The sequence below is a fragment of the Mustela putorius genome, unplaced genomic scaffold, assembly GCF_011764305.1.
Source record: "Mustela putorius furo isolate JIRA1106 unplaced genomic scaffold, ASM1176430v1.1 tig00000580_pilon_pilon_pilon, whole genome shotgun sequence".
Taxonomy (NCBI): domain Eukaryota; kingdom Metazoa; phylum Chordata; class Mammalia; order Carnivora; family Mustelidae; genus Mustela; species Mustela putorius.
The window spans coordinates 4,169,630-4,189,297 of NW_025421423.1; the positions used below are offsets into that span (position 1 = coordinate 4,169,630).

At 49.8% G+C, this 19,668-nt stretch overlaps 1 protein-coding gene and 1 non-coding gene across 3 annotated transcripts in view; one reads left to right on the forward strand and one right to left on the reverse strand.

Annotated features, from left to right (window-relative positions):
- Nucleotides 1-19,668, forward strand: part of GALNT12 (polypeptide N-acetylgalactosaminyltransferase 12) — a 38,396-nt gene that overhangs the window by 11,959 nt on the left and 6,769 nt on the right. Inside the window, exons 2-7 of one of the 2 annotated variants that reach the window (XM_004747890.3) lie at nt 1,258-1,427; nt 6,322-6,511; nt 9,615-9,800; nt 12,725-12,842; nt 14,401-14,577; nt 16,652-16,783. In XM_004747890.3, coding sequence (XP_004747947.2) covers nt 1,258-1,427; nt 6,322-6,511; nt 9,615-9,800; nt 12,725-12,842; nt 14,401-14,577; nt 16,652-16,783 — 973 coding nt within the window. The remainder of the gene's footprint in view (nt 1-1,257; nt 1,428-6,321; nt 6,512-9,614; nt 9,801-12,724; nt 12,843-14,400; nt 14,578-16,651; nt 16,784-19,668) is intronic. The other variant, XM_045081621.1, reaches the window with a different exon arrangement.
- On the reverse strand, nt 19,437-19,543 carry LOC123392511. Its single transcript, XR_006607233.1, has one exon. It is a non-coding gene; the product is annotated as a U6 spliceosomal RNA (small nuclear RNA).

Below are 19,668 nucleotides of genomic sequence, written 5' to 3' on the forward strand. Positions count from 1 at the left end.
TTAAATCCAGCACATAGTAGGCAGTCAGGAAATATTTGGTGACTGACTGGTAAGGGCCCACTGGTATATCGCCTGGACCCTGGTGGACAGCCCACACAGCTGGCTTCACTCCTCACCCTGCTAGCTTCTGCGTCTCTTGGATGTGCCCACGGCCTGTCTTTGAGGCCTTCCCTTTCTGCCCAGGCCGCCTGACTGGTCTTCAGCCTGCATGCCCTTCTTGCATTGCCAGCGGCCCTGCCATCCCCCCTTCCAGCCCCGGGGTCCTGCGGGTGCCCCTTTTGGGCTTCTGTTCCTCCCCTCTCACTTCTTGCTGATGAGTTCCAGGCACAGCCCAATCCCTGGGATGATCTGGAAGTTTATCATTAGCTACTCTGAGGAGAGAATTCTCTGTCAAGTAGGGTAACTTCCCTGTAAAGTAACAGGAAACCCTACTAAAGAAAGAGGAAGGAAGCTTATTGGTTCCTATCACTGCCAGTCAGGCAGGGCATATCCCCTCACTTGTACCCTCGAGGCCGCCACAGAGTGGACTGAGGGGTGACATGGGTACTAGATGGGGAGTAGTCAGGGTCCTCTCTGGAACCCTTCCAGACTGTTCTAGCATTCTAGCGGTGGCTCCAGTTTCTGCGTTCCGCACAGGGCCTATGGGAGCAGAGGTGCGGCCGGGGTGTGGGAGGGTGCTGGGGAGAGCAGTGAGACTCCAGCCAGCAGCCAGAATGCGGTGACACCTGCTGAAAGGGATGCCTGGCTGAGGCCCCTCTTGCAGCCAGCAGCTGCCTGCACCCACGGGTCTGGGGAACAGAAGGAGGACAGAGAATTTGCCAGGTAGAGAAATGAGGGAAGGATGTTCCAGGCAGAGGGCACGGTCTGAGCACAGGCCTGGCAGTTAGCCATGGGGTTGGAAGGGAGCAGACAGGCAAGAGAGTGGTTGAAGAGGGGGAGGTGGCAGTCTCCCTCTCTTCTGGTCTGCTTAGCTTGTGTGTCGCTCAAATCTGAAAATTGCTCTAAAGCTTAAGAACAGCGTCCCACAGTTCGAGCTTATAGGGTATCATTTTTGAACCTTTCTTAGAATCTGTTAAAGCTCCTAGTGGAACACGGGGGGCTCTGGAAGATGGTAGCAGATGATTTTCCATTCCCGGAAGGAGACCTTGAGACCGTGACCCGTGTCCCCTTGGCGCCTCCCTCCCCATCACCCCTGGTATGCAGTGTGTTCTTGATTGTTCTGGATTGTTCTTGATACAAGCTGTCTTGTATCTGCAGGTGCAAAGAGAAGAAATATGATTATGATCACCTTCCCACGACATCTGTCATCATAGCGTTTTATAACGAAGCCTGGTCAACCCTCCTCCGGACAGTCTATAGTGTCCTCGAGACATCCCCGGACATCCTGCTGGAAGAAGTCATTCTTGTAGATGACTACAGTGATAGAGGTAAGCTCCTGCCACGGGCTCCTGGAGGGGCCTGGCGTTCTGTGGTGGCGCCTGGGAGGCCAAAGCGTGACTTCAGAGGGGGTGGGGGCTTCCTGTGTCCCCCTGGACCTGGCTCTTGCCCTCAGGGGGCTCAGAGCCTGCTGGGGCTAGAGGGGTGGTGACATCTCTGCCACATGGTGCTGCAGGAGATAGGGCACTTGGGAAGAGGGCCAACCTTACGTCTTGAAGAGTGAGCAGTTTTTGGGCAGCAAAGGTGGAGGGAGGAGGTTCTGAGTAGAGGCACAGAAGGTAGAAAGCCTCGGAGGCATGGCGTCGCCTGGGTTGTATGGCACCTGCCACTCATTCAGGAAGGCTGGAGGAGCAGCTGCTTCATGGGGAACAGGCAAAGGAGGAATGTGAGATGTGGGGAAGGATGCAGGCATTAGACCTGAGGTCAGATCGGGACTTTGTCCTGAGAGCAGGGAGAGCAAAGGTGGGATTTTAAGCAGGAGAGCAGTTTTGCCCTTTGAGGGATCCCTCTAGGCCCGAGATACCTGTGGGTGGAGAATGGTGTGCAGTGGAGCTCTGCAGGGAGGCCAGGGGCTATCGGGCTGGCCCAGGGGAGAGAGGGAGGCTGGGAGTCAAGTGGGAGTAGAGGGGAGGGGCAGGAGGGACATTTGAGACATGACGTCTGCAGATCTCTGGGTGAGTGGTGGTGCTGTCCCAGAGCTGGAAAAGCCACCCAAGGCAGGAGAGACAGGCCTGGGAGAGGAAGAGGGGCATTTGGCTTTGTATGTGTTGAGTTTGAGATGAGATAAAAAAACGGTCAGCCCTGGGGATGCTTAGGTGGCTCAGTCGGTTAGGCGTCTGACTCTTGATTTCAGTTCAAGTCATGATCTCAGAGTCCTGAGATGAAGTCTGGCATGAGGCTCCGTGCTCTGCAGGGAGTCTGCTTGGGATTCTGTCTCTCCCTCTCCCCCACGCGCCTCTCTCTCTTTCTCTCAAATAAATAAATAAATAAGTCTTAAAAAGGTGTGTGGGGGAGTGCAGCCCAAACAAGAGAAGAACTGAGAGGCTGCCGGCATCCCTACCAATGACCTGGGGTCCATAATTTACATGCAATCCAGGGCTGGCCCTTATTTAATCAGTGAACACTTTTTGAGTTTCTCCTGTGTGCAAGGCACTGTTCGAGGCACCAGAGATTCTGTGGGAAACACAAGTCCCTGCTCTCATAAACTCACATTCTGGTGGGTGGAGATGGTCCGGGAATGTGTAAAGAATAACATAAGACAACACAATGTAAAATAGCATAGCGTGACATAATAATATAGCAAATGTAATGCAGCCAGGTGGAGAGTGCTGCGAAACAAAAGTGGGAGCAGGAGAGGAAGTGGAGCTTGGGCACAGGCCCTCCTCCAGCTGGTGGAAGCCAAGAAGCCTCCTGGAGGAGGTGGTCTTAAGCCAAAAGCTAGGATGTAGAGGAGGCAGCCCAGAAGCCGCAGGTGCAGGCAGGAGCTGGGGTGAGCAGGCATTCCTCGGGGTGACCATTGGCCAGTGGGGAGGCGACATGGGAGATGTGGTTGCAAGGGTGGGCGAGACCAGGCCAGTTGGGCTCTTGAAGCCACCATAAGGGTTTCAGGCTTCAATATGAGGCTGATGGGAGCTGTCCGAGGGCTGTTGGGGGAACAGGAAGGTCACTGGGTCTTGGGCTGTTCTGCCCTGTGGGGCATCGCCGATGGATGGTTGGTGCGGAGAGGCTGTGGTCATGCCACGTGCCACATGATGAGGTGAATGAGGGCCCCTAAGTTCAGCTGAGGGGAAATGTCAAGGCCGTAGCCCATTTCAAGCCAAATGACCATCCCTGGGCCAGGCAGAAGGGCATCCTGCTCCTGCTTCCTGGGCATCGGCTGCCTTGGGCTCTGGGCCGGGGCTGTCTGACTTCAAAGCCTGGAGTATGTGTCCTAACTGGTGGGTGTGTTTGGCTGCTCGCATAGAGACTCAAAATAACAGTAATTTTCATGGGATAAAAATTGACGTCTCTCATATCACACATCTGCATAACGGTCGAGGGCTGGTGTGGTGGGCTTGGTGGGCTTTACAGTGTCAGGGCCCCAGCTGCTTCCGTCCTGTCGCTCCACTTTCTCAAGGGTGTTGTGTGGTCTTGTCTGCATGCCCCCTGCTGGCTCTTCACCTTCTGCTCTCTCTCACTAGCAGAAGGGTTTCCAGGGGCTGGGGAGCCAGGCCTGGAAGCTGTCCTCATATCCCACCGAGCAGAACGGGCTCACTTGGCCATACCTAGCTGCAAGGGAGGCTGGGGACAGTAGCCTATGTGATGCGTGGCTGTGTGCACCCACGGGGACAGTGTGTGTCAGGCCTCAGCTGGCCTTCTCCGTGACAGCATGCAGGCCAGGCTGGGGCTTCATACTGAGTGATGCCCACTGGGCACTGAGCTCTGGAGTCAGGGTACCTGGGACTGAGGTGAGCTTTACCAAGAACCTCTCATGACACCTTAGACGAGCCACTTGTCTTTTCTGAGCCTCAGTTTCTTATCTGTTAATGGGTTTTTCCACGCTTATATCAGAGAGCGGCAAAGAATAAATGAGATTGTGCACAGAGCAGAACCCCGTGTCAGCCGGCACATAGTAGGTACGCATCTCCGTTTCCTCTGGTCCTTTCCTCCCAGGGCTGTTTTAAATCTGCATTGGTTCTGGTTCTGGGTCTCACTCCTAGCTCCAACACCTTGCAGCTACGCAGCTTTGAGCAAGTCCAGTGTCAACCTTGGCCTCAGCCCCAGTCAAGTGGGGTAACAGTTCTGACCTCTTCATGGGGTCATTTCGAGGACTGAGATAAGGATGGGTCACGGGCTAGGTCAGCACCTGGCGTATTCTTAGTGTTTGTTAAATGGTACCTTGTAATTTTATGAAATATTAAAAAACTGTGGGGTGGCGAAAACATTTCAGAAAGGTATTCATTCAGAAGCAAAAATCAGATTATTTATTTTATCCTCATGGGATGGAACAGCTCCTCAGGGGGCCGGGGTGTGGGATGAAGCCCTCCCCGTGCGGTTCCTTTCTCTCGCAGTTGCCAGCGAGGGTGCCCTGGGGCTGAGGCTTCCCTCCCCATCCTGGTGACTTGTAGAGTGGGCAGCTTGCCCCCCAGCCTGTAATGTGATAGGAGCCCTGCCCTGCCCCTCCTCTCCCTCCTGCTGCCCTCTCTGCAGGTTCTTCTCAGCGGGAGGAAGGGGTGTCTGCCCTCCAGGGCGTGGGAAGACACTTCAGACAGTCGTAATCCATAAAGGTGCAGGGAGGCTACACATGCATTTTCTTCCTTTCTCTCTCTCTCTCTCTCTTTCTCTCTCCTTCCTTCCTTCCTTCCCCTTTTTATTGCACCTGCGATTTCGAGTTTTTCGTGTGATTTTATTGCACCTGTGATTTTCATGTGTTTCCAATTAGCTTTGCTTAGAAGTCACCTCCCTTATTTGTGCTGGCAGCTTATTTGCAGTTGTATTTAGGATTTTTTTTTTTAAAAAAATCAACCATTGAATGCTTTATTTATTTATTTATTTTTACGTGTCAGGAATATTTAGAGAAACATTTTTACAAACTGAAGCAACCTAGAACAGTTCATAAAATTTTCCCTTTTGATGATGATTGAGGACTTTCAGACAAAGTCCACATTCATGTGGGATTTTCTTATTTTTCGTTTGCCCAACGGGTTCCCACCTACCTACAACGTGACCCATGGAGGGGTGTGAACCAGGGCCTCCAGCCCCTGATGTGTGTGGAGTCACAAGTCCGGGGGCCAGTCCTCGCTGTGGGCACAACCTATTGAGTTTTAATTTTTTAAAAACATTTTATTTATTTGACAGAGAGAGAGAGAACACAAGCAGTAGAAACCATAGGCAGAGAGAGAGGGAGAAGCAGGGAGCCCAATGCAGGACTCGATCGCAGGACCCTGGGATCATGACCTTAGGTGAAGGCAGATGCTTAACCAACTGAGCCACCCAGACACTCCACGACTTTTCAACTTCTAAAGCCTTCTTTCCTCTTCTGTAGAATGCAATGAACATGTCCTCCTAACAAATTCTGGATTTGTTTCACAAGGACGAGAGAGTATAGAAGAAAGCTCTGGGAGGCAGCGTTAAGCCTGTGGATTCAAGCCAGGGCCACCGGGTTAAAATCCTGGTTCCTTAGCTCACATGTTCTGGGAATTTGACACATTACTTAGCCTCTCTGGCCTCAGTGTTCTCATCTATAAATGGGGATCATTGTAGTACCTACCTCATGGGAAAGTTAGAAGACTTGCGTGACTTGAAGAGAAATCCCCTAGATGGTAATTAGCACAGGAGACCCTCTGCTGTGAACTGCTGTTATTACTCCTATTACTGTGTCCAGGGAAATGTGCTCCTGAGAAAATTTATGTTAACAGAAATATAAATAAGATTTGTTAACACAATTCCATATAAATTAAAATTTTATAACATATTACATAATTAACATAAGGAAACCAAATTTATATTGAACCAGTTTTTCTGAAAAATTGTGGTTGGGCAGTTTTTTTGTTCTTTATTTTTAAATGTTCACAAGTCAGGGTGTGATGTGTTCTTGAGGGGGTAACGACTTTGCTGAGACACATCCACATAACACATGCACCCATTTCAAGCACATAGCTCAGTGTGCATGGTGCTGAAGGGGAGCATTGGGGAGTTCTGGACTTCTTCTGCCTCGTTCTCTCTCAGCCTCCCCTGGCCTTGCTGTGCGTCCAGCCTCTGTTCTGGGTGAGCTGAGGGCATCCCAGGTGCAGGGCAAAGGAGGCTTCTGTCTGAACTGTTCAGTTTTCTTTTTTGGGATAGCAGGGCCCTGGAAGGGCATGGGTTGTGTGGGGGTGACCCTGCTTCTCTGGCTTGCCTCCCCAGAGCACCTGAAGGAGCGCTTGGCCAATGAGCTGTCCAGCCTGCCCAAGGTGCGTCTGATCCGCGCCAACAAGAGGGAGGGCCTGGTGCGAGCCCGGCTTCTGGGCGCTTCTGCGGCGAAGGGTGAAGTGCTGACCTTCCTGGACTGCCACTGTGAGTGCCACGAGGGTTGGCTCGAGCCGCTGCTGCAGAGGTGAGCGGTGTGAGTGGGGGCTGCACATGGTGCAGAAGCAGAAACTTCTTACCTGGGCATAAGGGGCTGCCGGGCACCTGGGTTCAGAAGGCCCTTGGGCAGTCCTCTGTTACTGTGCGTGATAACAGCCCTTGCCCCACAGGGCTGCAGAGGCCATTCAATGAATTAATACATATACACAGTCCTTTGAACATGCTAGCATGTAGGAGGCCTTATTAGTGTTTCTTTTATTCCTACTTATTTTATATGTTTACTGTGGAAGAAAAAAAAATATCAATCACATAGAATCACATGGTTTAAGAATATATATTTTGGCATATTTCCTTCAAGCAAGGCTGTCTTATCCATTATACCCCATGCCTACAATGCTTAGGACCCATGAACCTTTAACAGACACCCAAAATGTTTTTACATTAATTTTTTTTCATTCAGAAGGAAAAAAAATGAGTATCAATAATGACTGCACATTAATGAATTTAGCCTGGATGGTGTTTGTCCTTATATCAGCATAGTCATAAAATAGAGTTTTATATATATATATAAGTATATATATTTTTATATATATATATATATATATATATATATATATATATTTATGGAGCTATGAAAAGTCATAATACAGCCCTATCTTCAAGGACATGTCTCCTGTTGTCCCACGGCATGTTCCCCTGACCGTCCCAATCTGCCTATCCTCCAAAACTACTGTCACCAGGCCTCCACTTTTGTTCTCATCCCTCTTTCTCTCCCCGTGCTCCCGATTCTGTATCATAGCAGTCAGGAGCTGGACTGGCTGACTCGGAGCTCTGCCAGGTTGAGGAGGAAGGGTCAAGGTCAAGGTGGGGGGGGTCTGCCTCCGGTCCCTCCCTGTGGAGCAGGTGAAGGGTTGGGAGGACCAGGGTCTCCGCAGTTGGCAGACTGTTTTCCTGTGGGCTCAAGTGCTTTGGAGCCAGAGTCTGCTGGAAGAACTGGGGACCCACTGACCTCTCTTCCTGTGTAAGACCAGGCTCCCCACTATTCTGCTACTTCTGCTGTCCTTGGTCCTGTCTTCTGTGGGTGCCACAGCTGCCTATTTCTCCTCCTCAGCTCTGCTGAGCTTCACTAGCAGCAGGAACCCAGGGTTTCCCTGGCCTGTGATGGAGTCTGAGGGTGTTTAGAACATGGTGACAGCTAAGAGTTTCCTCTGGAACCTGGACTGGTGGGTTTGGCCTTCACCTCCTCCCCACCGTGCACACAGATGGCTACCTTGAGGCCAGTCTAAAGGCAGCAATGTGCTAATGCTTCCCAGAATTCTGCTCCCGCCCATCCCCGGGAGGCAGCAAGGCAGCCCTCCCCATAGATAAGTCCTTGTTCCATATCTCTATACAAAAGCACCCCACCTGGGGAATTTGTAAAACATTCCAGCTCCTGTTCTCACGGCAGACTCTTTGGATCTGAATCTCTGGCTTCTGGGTGTTTCTGAAGCTCCCAGGGGCCTACGCGGGCCCCAGAGTTGGCACACACTGGTCCCTTAGACTGTCCAACAAGAACAGTAACCCTGTTACTCTGGGGCTTTTGGAATAGATCTTTGGTTCCCAAGCTCCTGGTAATTTTTGAGCTGTGGACTAGGGATACCGGACAGCCCACGGTGTGCTGCTCAGCCCTACAACAAAGAATGGTTTAGCCCCAGATGCCAGTAGCACACCCCCTTGTTCCTCCCCCTTCCCCCACCGTGGTACATACTGCTACTGGGCCTGCTCATTGTACGACTCTGCTCCAGGGGCCTTTCTGCCAATGCTGGCTCTCCCCAGTTTTCCTTTTCCTATAAAAATTTGGCTCCCCTTGGCTCCAACCAGCTTGATTGCAAGTCACAAGTTCTTGTCTGTGCCAGGGGCTAAGCAGCTTCTTTGAACCTGCCCAGTGGGTCTGCCATTGGTCCCTTCAAACCTTTTAAGAGCACCCTCAGTTTCTTGAAAGAATTGGGTATTAGTAGTACCTGGTCTGCGTCTTCCTCGCTTTAGAGAATTCGCAGATTTTATTCATACTGTCTATCCCGAACAGTGCAATTTCACCTAATACTATAATTCTTACCAAAGTGTGGTATTCACACTACTAACTTTCTGGTATTATTCTAAGGACTCTTAAAGCTCGAGTCTGCTTTATCTCTGTTTCTTCACACCATTATTCTGTGGGACTTAGGATTTTTAGGTCTCAGACACCAGAGAAAACCCCCCGAAATGGAACCCAGAGAAATCCAGTGTTCACACACAGCTCAGTCTCAACTCCTCTTACCTGGATGTGTCATCAAATACAGAGTACCCACACGATGTGGCAGCGTGCTGAAGGACGCTTGGGTCTGCAGTCATGACTGGGGAGAGCAGCTGAAGCAGACACGTGGGCTGATACCCTCAGTGGAAAGTCAGTGTTTCTCGCTTTAATACCATGTAACATTTCACAGTAACAAGAATTAAAAGAATAGCACTAGATCCAGGATCTCTGTCAGTCATCTTTTACAAACATTCCCTCAGGGAGTCCTTCCATTAACCCCCTGAGTAGGTATTGATGCGGCTGTGTTACCTATGGGCAATAGGCTCAGAGAGGTTAGGTGACTTGGCTAAGGTCACATAGCAAATAAGAGACAGGATTCAAATTTTTTTTCTAACTCCAAAGCTGATCCCCTGGTCTGGACGCATCTCTGTTCTGAAGTGGGATAATTATTTCTTAACATGAAGATGTTTCATTGTGATTACATGAAGAAACTTCTTGCTGTCTTTAGACACTGGAAGTCTATTTTCTGTTCTAAAAGTGATCTTTGGTTTTCACATGTCTCGACTTTCATGGAGGGACTCGAGTTTATGCAGCAGAGCCATAGACAGAATCAGAACATGAAAGCTGTGGCATCTTCCGTCTTCAGACCAGAATCCTTCCTTCCTCAGCTTCCTCCGTCACCCGAGCAATCCCTCTGATGAACACCTTTCAGGGTGGGATGTGGCCGCAGGCCATTCTCACACAGGTGTTCCTCCTTCCTCGTGGAAGGGGGAAGTGATCTCATCCCCAAGCTCCCTTCTCATTCCCTGGCCACCTGTCTGCACGGAGAGGCACACGGGGCGCGTCCTGATGTTCACAGGATTGGCGAAGAAGAGTCAGCGGTGGTGTGCCCTGTGATCGATGTGATTGACTGGAACACGTTTGAGTACCTGGGCAACCCTGGGGAGCCTCAGATTGGCGGCTTCGACTGGAGGCTGGTGTTCACGTGGCATGTGGTCCCCGAGAGGGAGAGGGTGCGGATGCGGTCCCCCATTGATGTCATCAGGTGAGGGGGGACTTCTGGGCGCTCACTCTTGGAGCGGGCCTTGTTGCGTCCGGCTGTCATGTCAGGGAGGGCCTCTGGGAGGGCAGGTTGGCTCTTGCTCCCTCGTTTTCTCCAGAGCAGTTGTTTACTTTTATTAAAAAGCTTTGCCACAGGTCACCTGGGTGACTCAGTTGGTTAAGCGACTGTTTTTGGCTCGGGTCATGGTCCTGGAGTCCTGGCATCGAGTCCCTCGTTAGGCTTCCAGCTCCACAGGGAGTCTGCTTCTCCCTCTGACCCTTTCCCCTCTCATGCTCTCTCTCACTCTCTCTCTCTCAAATAAATAAATAAATAAATAAATCTTAAAAAAAAAAAGTTTTGCTCCACACATGAATTTTATATTGGTATACTTTATTGATTGATTTACTTATTTAAAAAACTGTGGTAAAATGTGTATAATATAAAATTTCCCACTTTTCACTGTTTTTAAGTGTCAGTTTAGTGTCATCAAGCACATTCACGATATTGTACAACCATCACCTCTATATACTTCCAGGACATTTTCATTGTCCTGTTCAGAAACTCTATATCCATCAAGCAATGGCTTCCCTTTCTCTTCTCTAACCCCTGGTGACTACTATTCTACTTTTTGTCCCTATGGATTTCTCTAGTCTAGATTGCTCATATAAGTGGGATCACACAACACTTGTCCTTTTGTGTCCGGCTTCCTTTACTTAACATCACATTTTCAAGGTTCTTCTAGAACTCCACTTCTTCTTCATGGCTGAATAATATTCCACTGTACATACACCCATGTTTGATTATCCACCCACCTGCTGACAGACCCTTGGGTTGTTTCTACCTTTTGGTTATTGTAAATAGGGCTGCTGTGGATGTTGGGATACTGTTATCTGTTTGAGTCCTTATTATCAGTTTTTTGGGGTGTATACCTAGGAGTGCAATTGGTGGGTCATATGATAATTTCAAGCTTAACATTTTGAGGACATGGTGTCAGGCGCTTTTTCAACTGGGTAGACCTGGGACTGAATGGGCCACCTTTGACGAGTGAGTAAGTCTGGCTCTGAGTAGAGTGGGCTTAAAGGGGGCTCAGTTGCTCTCTCCTTCATTGAGGTCTTGATGTGATAGCATGGCTTCTTCCTCCCCTTCCTAGTTCAGGACCAAATGGGAGGCAGATATGGGAATGAGGGGGATGGAGGGCAAACATCAGCTTTATTGCTGGTGAACGGAGCTGGAAATGGTGTCTTAGATCAGCACCCTATCAGCACCCTTGTTTGGTAAGTGGGCTTCTGGATCTTCTACCTGAGCTCTGACCCTGAGATGACTCACTGCTGAGCAGAGGGAAACACCTGTGGGAATGGTGTTGAGAGATGGGGGAAGAGAGATGAATGGGGCCAAGTCATGTCCAGCCTGGAAGGCCAAGAACAGGGCTTTGGACTTTACCCTGAGAGGGTAGAAGCTGCTGGAAGGATTTGAACTGGAAATGACCATTGCCTGTTGCATTCTTTAAAGGTTGCTGGATGCCACGCGGTGAGGGGCCTGCAGGGGGTGGGGCAGAGGGCAGCAACATCATTAGGAGGCACCGTAGTCTTCCAGTCAGAAGGGATGGTGCAGGAGAAGATGGAAGGAAGTGAAGGACTCTGGGGATGTTGCAGTGGAAGTTTGCAAGAGACTGAAGGAGAATGGGGGAGGGAGAGATTAGGTGATGCCCAAGCTTCGGGAGTCCTGAGGGACATCCTACCCAAACTTTCACTGAACAGATTTGTAAACTGAGGCTCAGAGTAGGAAGGATCCTATCTAGGTTCACCTAAACAGCTTGGGACGCTGACCTGAACTCCCATGGTCCCCTCCCCAACCCCATTACACACACACGGGTACTCAGGGATGTCATGGCCAACTCCCCTTCCCTTCCTATAATATCCCTGGGCCTCAGTTTCCTCACCTATGAAATAGATACCAGCATGTCCACTCTGCCTCCTTCTCAGACTTTTAGGATGAACACACTTGGAAAAGCCGTGTAGTCTAGAGCCTTCCCTTCTACAAGGAATCTTGCTGTCCTTTTCCCGTTGGGCCAGCACAGAGAGCACAGGGAAAGCCAATACTGTGTCAGGGGCCAGGATTGCAGGGGCCAGGATTGCAGGAAGATCTTAACATCTGTAGACAGTCAGGCTCTTAATGAAGTTTAGTTCTCCATTTCTGAATGTGTCCTTTTGTATCTGCGTCTCCTGGTGTGTTGACCCTACAGCTTTCTGCTGTGGTAGGACGGAAGCCTTGGGCCCTTTCTGGAACATCAGGCCTGGGTGAAGAAGCAGGCCAGTGCTGGCCATCTGGGTCCTGGAGAGGAGGCCACTCATGCAGGAGAGGAACAGGCCCTGGGGAGCTTTAAGATGACAGCGTTGCCTTCCATGGTCTTCCATAGCCCTAAGGGCAGCTGTGCTTGCCCTCCCTGTGACTGTACGGCCAAGTCCACTGAAGCAAGGCACTAGCCATCTTCTTGGGGAGCACTTCTCTCTCCTTGACTCTCCTTGTCTGTTCTTCTAGAAGGATGAGGTTTTCTCTCACCCTCAGGCCTCTGCTCATGCTGGTGTCTTCTTGAAGAACCATTCCATTCCTCTTCGCCATCTCCCCTGTGTTCCTCAGGCTGGGCCCTACCCATCTGCCCCAGGCCTCCCTCTGTGTGCCCCCGGGACTCTGGCTTGATCAGGGTGCTCTCACACAGTGCTGGTTGAGATGTCCATGAGCTTCCCCAGAGCAGGGACTGTGAGGTACATCTCTGCCTCCAGGCTCAGCTTAGCGCCTGGCACAGAGCATGAACTCAGGGTGTGCTTAGAGACAGATGGACAGCCAAAGGGCTTGGGGCGGGCAGGAGTTCAACTGTGCTGGCTTCCTGCCATCATTCACATCGCAATATGGTTCTCACACTCTTCTAGGTCTCCAACGATGGCCGGAGGGCTGTTTGCTGTGAGTAAGAAATATTTTGAGTATCTGGGGTCTTATGATACAGGAATGGAAGTTTGGGGTGGAGAAAACCTGGAATTCTCCTTTAGGGTAAGTATTCCAGTTTTCTCTTTGGACTCATTCTTAACCTATTCTCTCTCTCTCTCTCTCTCTCTCTCTCTCTCCATCTCTCTCTCGGGGAATGATGGGATTTGCTAGGAGACCCTGGTGGACTTTTCCTTCATGTTGGCAAATTTTATCTACCAGTCCTGAAATATGATAGTAGTGGCATAGACATCCTATAAATATGCTTGTCTTCTTGTTTGAACCTTAAAAAAAAAAGTACTTTTCATAGATTTGGGGCAAGGAAACCTCTCCCTTGAGAAGTCACCCAGTTCTTTTCTCCCACTATAACAGGGAGGAACTGGGGCCCAGATGGGGGAGGTGATGGGGTCAGGGTCACCCAAACAGTGAGTGCAAACACAGGCCCCTGCCTCCCGACCCCATCTTTGGGAACCTTGATTTGCTTAATTACTCATGAAGTACCCTGTTTGGTGCAGTAACTTTCCAGCTTGGCCACACATGAAAATTGTCAGGGAGACTTGCTAAAAAGGCAGATTTATATGTACAGTCCCCAGAAAGTCAGCTTTGACGGATTTTCAGTTGGGACCAGGAATCTGCTTTTTGGAACAAGCCCACCTACTAGTTATGCTGCATGTGACCCCTAGATGCCCCTTAGAGAGACCGCTAACATTTCAATGTGATTTCCAGTTCACCAAATCCTGCATTTTAAAGTATCAAAAGTTTATGTCAGTGTCTGTACTTTTTAACAGAAAAAAGTCATTTTTCTGTAGATTTTATTTATTTGATAGAGAGATCACAAGTGGGGGGGGGGGCAGAAAGCAGGCTCCCTGCTGAGCAGAGAGCCTGATATAGGGCTCAATGCCAGAATCCTGAAATCATGACCTGAGCCGAAGGCAGAGGCTTAACGCACTGAGTATCCCAGGTGCTCCTAATAGAAAAATTTTAAGTTTCAATAATGTCTCCTGCTTTGAAAGAGTTTCATAAGAATTGGCCCGCCCCCAGAGACTCACATCCCACATTTTAAGTACCAGATCCTATCCCTGGTCAAACATCCTGGGGACAGTGGGGTATTCCCAACCATCTGTCCCTGGCATGAAATGCTCTCAGACAAGGCAGCCTGGTGAGGTGTTGGGTGTGCTTTTAATGGTCTTTCTGCCTCTTCCCTAGGTGTCAGGCTGCTCTGCCTACTTCTAGAAGTTCTTCCTTTCTCCCTTCCAAACCTCTCTTCTTACTTGCTGCTTTCCTATCTTCTGTGGCTAGGAGACCAGGTAAAGAGCCTGTGTTTTACATGATGAGTAAATGGGTTCCTGGTGAGGTCAGCTATGGGGGCTCCTTGGGTCAGGTGCATGAGCTCTAGTGCATGGACTGCAGGGGCTCGCTTCTGATGGCCTATTCATCTTCAGGGCTATGTTCTTGCTCTTTGACTGTGTTCTGCATGAGCTGGGGAGGTGGCCTCCTGTCCAGGGTGAGGCCCTGGCTGTGTTCATCGTGACATCTATGTGCCTGGCCTCCTGGCTACGGGCATTGTGGACCCACAGCCCGCCCCCCCAGTCACCCGCCGGCCTCCTCCCTGCTCTGTGCACAGATCTGGCAGTGCGGTGGGACCCTGGAAACACATCCCTGCTCGCACGTTGGCCACGTTTTCCCCAAGCAAGCTCCCTACTCCCGCAACAAGGCTCTGGCCAACTGCGTCCGAGCCGCCGAAGTGTGGATGGATGAATTTAAAGAGCTCTACTACCATCGCAACCCGCACGCCCGCTTGGTGAGTTCCCCTGCCCGCCTGTGGCCCCCCCACCCCGGCTGGCCATCTCCAAACCAAAGCAGCTGATTCTGGCTTCCCCGCCCCCAGTGAACTGGCTCCAGAAATAGAGACTGACTCAAACACCCATGATACAAGTCTGGGAACCCCTTATTCCTCCCACTTAGAATAATACCGGCTGTTGCTTCTCATTAGTCACAGTGATGATGGTCTGTGCAGTCATCACCAACCCTGATTTCCAGACTACTGAACCACACTGCTCCCGGGGGACTGTGGGGCTAGGTTCCTGCATGCCTCCCATGGCTTGACGTTTTTGCCCGCTGATCAACGCCTAACTGGGTTTCATGTGTATTTCTGTTGAAAGACATTATGACCTACATATTGTTGATTCTTTACAACCAGACTCATGGCCAAACAGCTGTAACATGTGCCCGAGCGAAGCCCATCTCACCCATGTAATTTCTCTGTCAGGCCCAGCGTGGCCTTCTTGAACCTAGGAATGCTAGCCAGCCCTCCAGCATGGTGCTTGGCAGGGCTTTTGAACAGTGATGTCACCAAACCAGAGTGGCAAAACCTGGAAGATGTGGCACTAGGCAGATCCCAAACGGGACACTTGTTGACAGTACGGGAACTGAGACGTGACCTCGGCTAGGAACGTCCCGTGGGGTGATTGTGATTTCTGGCCACTCTGCTCATGTCTGCGAGTGACACAGAAGGTGTGGAACCACAAATAGTGATATTAGGGTTGCAAAGACATTTCAGCAAATAGGTCTACTGCCTCTGCACGGGCCAGCTCTCCACAGGCCCCGGCACAGGGTGCCCACCTGTGTCAGCGTAACTCAGGGGGCTGCTTGGCAAGATGAGATGTGTTATAAGCACTCTCGATTCTGGCCACTTGAGGAAAATCTCTTCTTCTGAATTCTTAGCGAGCCCTTCAGGATAGTTGTGAAACTCTCATTTTTTAGATGACAGAAGGGAAGCTCAGAGAACTTGCCCAAGGCCTTGGGGGCGATGCAGACAGATCTGGGCCTGGGGTGTGTGCCTTCCCATGGATCCCTCTCCCTGCTCTGCTGAGCCCTGTGAAGCTGCCCCGATCCCGCCCCCCCTCCTTGGCCGTTCTCCGCCTCTGGACGCCAGGGTCATGGCTTCCTCTGTCCTACCCACGGCCACAGGATGGAAACATTAGCTCCTTCCTCTAACCCAGGCTGGAAGCCCCAGTTCCCTCTTCCTGAGGATTCCCAAAGAATAACATAGGGTCACGGCATATCCCTTTGGTCTGGATGCCTGGGACCCAGCATTAAAATGGGCATCTGGTTGAAGGGGAGGACCCTGTGACTCACCAAAGAAAGAACCGCTGGGAAATAAGTAAAAATCTGAAATTTTACTCAGCCAGTTTTCTATCATTACCATCTTGCTATCTAGCTTGTCACATTTTGATACTCTAGCATCATGGGGCAGGGACGGTAACATGTCAGCCCTCGGCTTTGTGCCTCTGGCCGTGCTCAGTAGACGCTTACTTTTATTCAGTTACAGGGAAGTTCTCAATCCTTGGTCTGGTGCAGAAAACTGACCTCCCGCCAGTATTTATCATCGCGACGCTTTGCGCTCGCCACTCCAAGTATATGTTCCAACGTCAGTATGTTGAGCACACGAGGTCTTTGAGCGTGATGACATGGAGGATGCTTGACCTGTGTTTGAAAGTGCACGCTCAGGTATCAGTCGTCCGGAAGGTCCTGGTGTAGGTGCTCTGCAGATGGTCGCTGGTCTGGGATCATGCGCTCACTGACGTGCAGGCCCAGAACCCAGCGTGGCCCCAGGACCTGGAGGCTCCCTGACTTCATCACCAGGCGCTTTGTGTTATGTAGCTGGCTGCGCCTCCCTCAAGCGAGGACCCCTGAGAAGGCAGTCATTTGTGGGACCGTCTCGGCTGCCGGGGAGCGGCAGCTGTGTCTGAGGCTGGTCTGAGCCTCTGAGCCTGTGTGGGGCCTGGCGCTCCGGAGGTGCTCAGTGCTGCCAAGGAAGGGAGCGTCCGTGGAGAGGGGGCCGCAGGGACTCACTGTCTTTGCTGTTTTCTCAGGAACCCTTTGGGGATGTGACAGAGAGGAAGCAGCTCCGTGCAAAGCTCCAGTGTAAGGACTTTAGGTGGTTCTTGGAGAACGTGTACCCAGAACTGCACGTGCCTGAGGACCGGCCTGGCTTCTTCGGGATGGTGAGCGAGGCGGGCGTGTGGCGGGCTGGGAGTTTCTTGATCAACAAATCCTGGCCAAGAAAGGCCCCTTTACGGGGACTGCTGCCTCCCTCTCCCTACCCTCCTGCATTCAGGCACTGTCTTTCCTTCTCCCCATGTCTGGGCCTCGGGTCCAAAATGGCAGTACTAGAAGCCACCTCCAAACTGGTGAGTATAAGCTTCCCATTTTATAGATGAGGAGACGGAGGCTCACTTAGTGCTTCCATGTCCAGGGGCAGTCACCTCGCTTCAGTGTTCAGTGGCTGGACCAGTTAATAATGTCCTACTCAGGGATTCATAAAGGCAGTAATGGAGGGAGATGTGTCACTTCTGTTATTTTAAAGAACCTGAAAGAAATGTTTCTGGGATGAAGTCAACTAAAATGTCCAGTGCCTTTGGCTTTTGGGAGGAAATACACCAACTTAGGGAGGTCTCCTGTGTCATGTTGATCAGAAGTGCCTGTGTTCTATTCTGGAAGTCTTTGATAAATGCAAAGCAGGATACCCATGACCAACTAATCTTAGACAAAATAGGAAAGAATATCCAGTGGAGAAAAAGCTATTCTCTTCAACAAATGGTGTTGGGAAAATTGGACAGCCACATGCAGAAGAATGAAACGGGATCGTTTTCCTATACCATACATAAAGATAAACTTAAAATGGATGAAAGACTTCAATGTGAGACAGGAATCCATCAAAATCCTAGGAAACAACAGGTGTTGGCAAGGATGTGGAGAAAGGGGAACCCTCCTACACTGTTGGTGGGAATGCAAGCTTGTGCAGCCACTTTGGAAAACAGTATGGAGGTTCCGCAGAAGTTTAAAAACAGGAAAAAGTTAAAAACAGAGGCGCCTGGGGGTGCCTGGGTGGCTCAGTGGGTTAAAGCCTCTGCCTTTGGCTCAGTTCATGATCCCAGGGTCCTGGGATCAAGCCCTGCATCAGGCTCTCTGCTCCTCGGGGAGCCTGCTTTCTCTCTCTCTCTCTGCCTGCCTCTCTGCCTACTTGTGATCTCTGTCTGTCAAATAAATAAATAAAATCTTAAAAAACAAACAAACAAATGGGCGCCTGGGTGGTTCAGTGGGTTAAAGCCTCTGCCTTCGGCTCAGGTCATGATCTCAGGGTCCTGGGATCGAGCCCCATCGGGCTCTCTGCTCAGCAGGGAGCCTGCTTTCTCCTCTTTCTCTGCCTACTTGTGATTGCTGTCTATTAAATAAATAAAATATTTTTTAAAAAAGTTAAAAACAGAGCTACCCTATGACCCAGCAATTGCACTACTATTTATCTGAAGGATACAAACATAGTGATTCGAAGGGGCACATGTCCACAAAGCAGCAACAATGTCCACAACAGCCAAACTATGGAAAGAGCCCAGATGTCCATTGATAGCTGAATGGATAAAGCATATGTGGTGTGTGCATATATATATTGATTGGAATATTACTCGGCCATCAAAAATAGTGAAATCTTGACTTCTGCAATGAACTAGAAGGTATTAAGCTAAGTGAAATAAATTAATCAGAGAAAGACAATTATATCATTTCACTCATACGTGGAATTTAAGAAACAAGATGAACTTGGGGAAGAAAAGGAAAAATAAAGTAAGATGAAAACAGAAAGGGAGGCAAACTGTAAGAGACTCTTAACTCTAGAAAACAAACTGCGGGTTGCTGGAGGGGAGGAGGGTTGGGGGATGGGGCTTTTGGGTGATGGACATCAAGGAGGGCACATGATATAATGAGCACTGGGTCTTATAAGAGACTGATGAATCACTAAATTCTACCTCTGAAACTAAAAAGAGAGAGAGAATTGCAAGCACATTGCATGGAATGTGAGTTCTCAGTAACTGAGCTAAATCAGAACCAATTACATCTTCAGTCACCTAAAAAACATAAAAGCAAACACCGTGAACAACTATCTCCCTAATAGGTGGGGTCTCTTGACTGTTTCTAAATCTCTGGCTCTTTTGATGAAATTTTCATTCACCCAATGTATTTGTATTTCTCAAGAGTGTCTGTAACTTTCAGAATACCCCAACTTTAACATTTACATGGAGTTTACCCTGTGCTAGGCACTGCTCTGGGCATCGGGGTTTGATGGTGGAAGGACAACCACTACCCCACCTTCAAGAAGTGTATTGTCTATGAGGGAGGTGGACATTAAATAAATAATCACACATAAAAAATAAATACAGAGCAGGCCATTAATGCATTAAATTCAATTTTCATTGTGAAAATGAAAATCCTTTAGCTGTTAACTGTTAAAAAACAAAACAAAACAAAAAAAAACCCAAAAAAACCCCAGCATCTGTTTTCCTGTAGAAAGTCTCACCCTTGGGGTTACCTCATTATCTCCCTGTGGGGATCTTTTAAATGGTGCCTCTCTCACCCACCCTTCTTAAACTAAAAATGACGTCTAAAGCCTTGACTGGAGTGGGAATCGACCTTTTATGGCAAGGACACTTCCTGGATGCACTCTGGGTTCCAACTGCGTCAACAGTGGGAGCACCTCACCTCTGGTCTCCTGCCTCTAGTGACAAGGGAGGCCCCCCCGGACCAGCTGCTCTCAGGGGCCATTCAGCCTTCTGTCTCATGTTTCTGGTGGCTGTTGACAGTCATGGCCTAGGCTCATATTTATTCTTAAATATGGAAGGTTTCACAAATTTGCTTGTCATCCTGAAGCAGGGCCCACCGTGATCTTCTCCACATCATTCTAATTTTAGCATATGTGCTGCGCAAGTGAGCCCTAGACCCGTATTGCAAATGGCATTGCCAATCGGGGCTTTTTCTAGTGTTTTCGTTCCTTCTGCACCATGAGCTGAGATTCTTCTGTAAAGAAGAATGTTCCCTCGCTAACCAGGAAAGTTTGGTG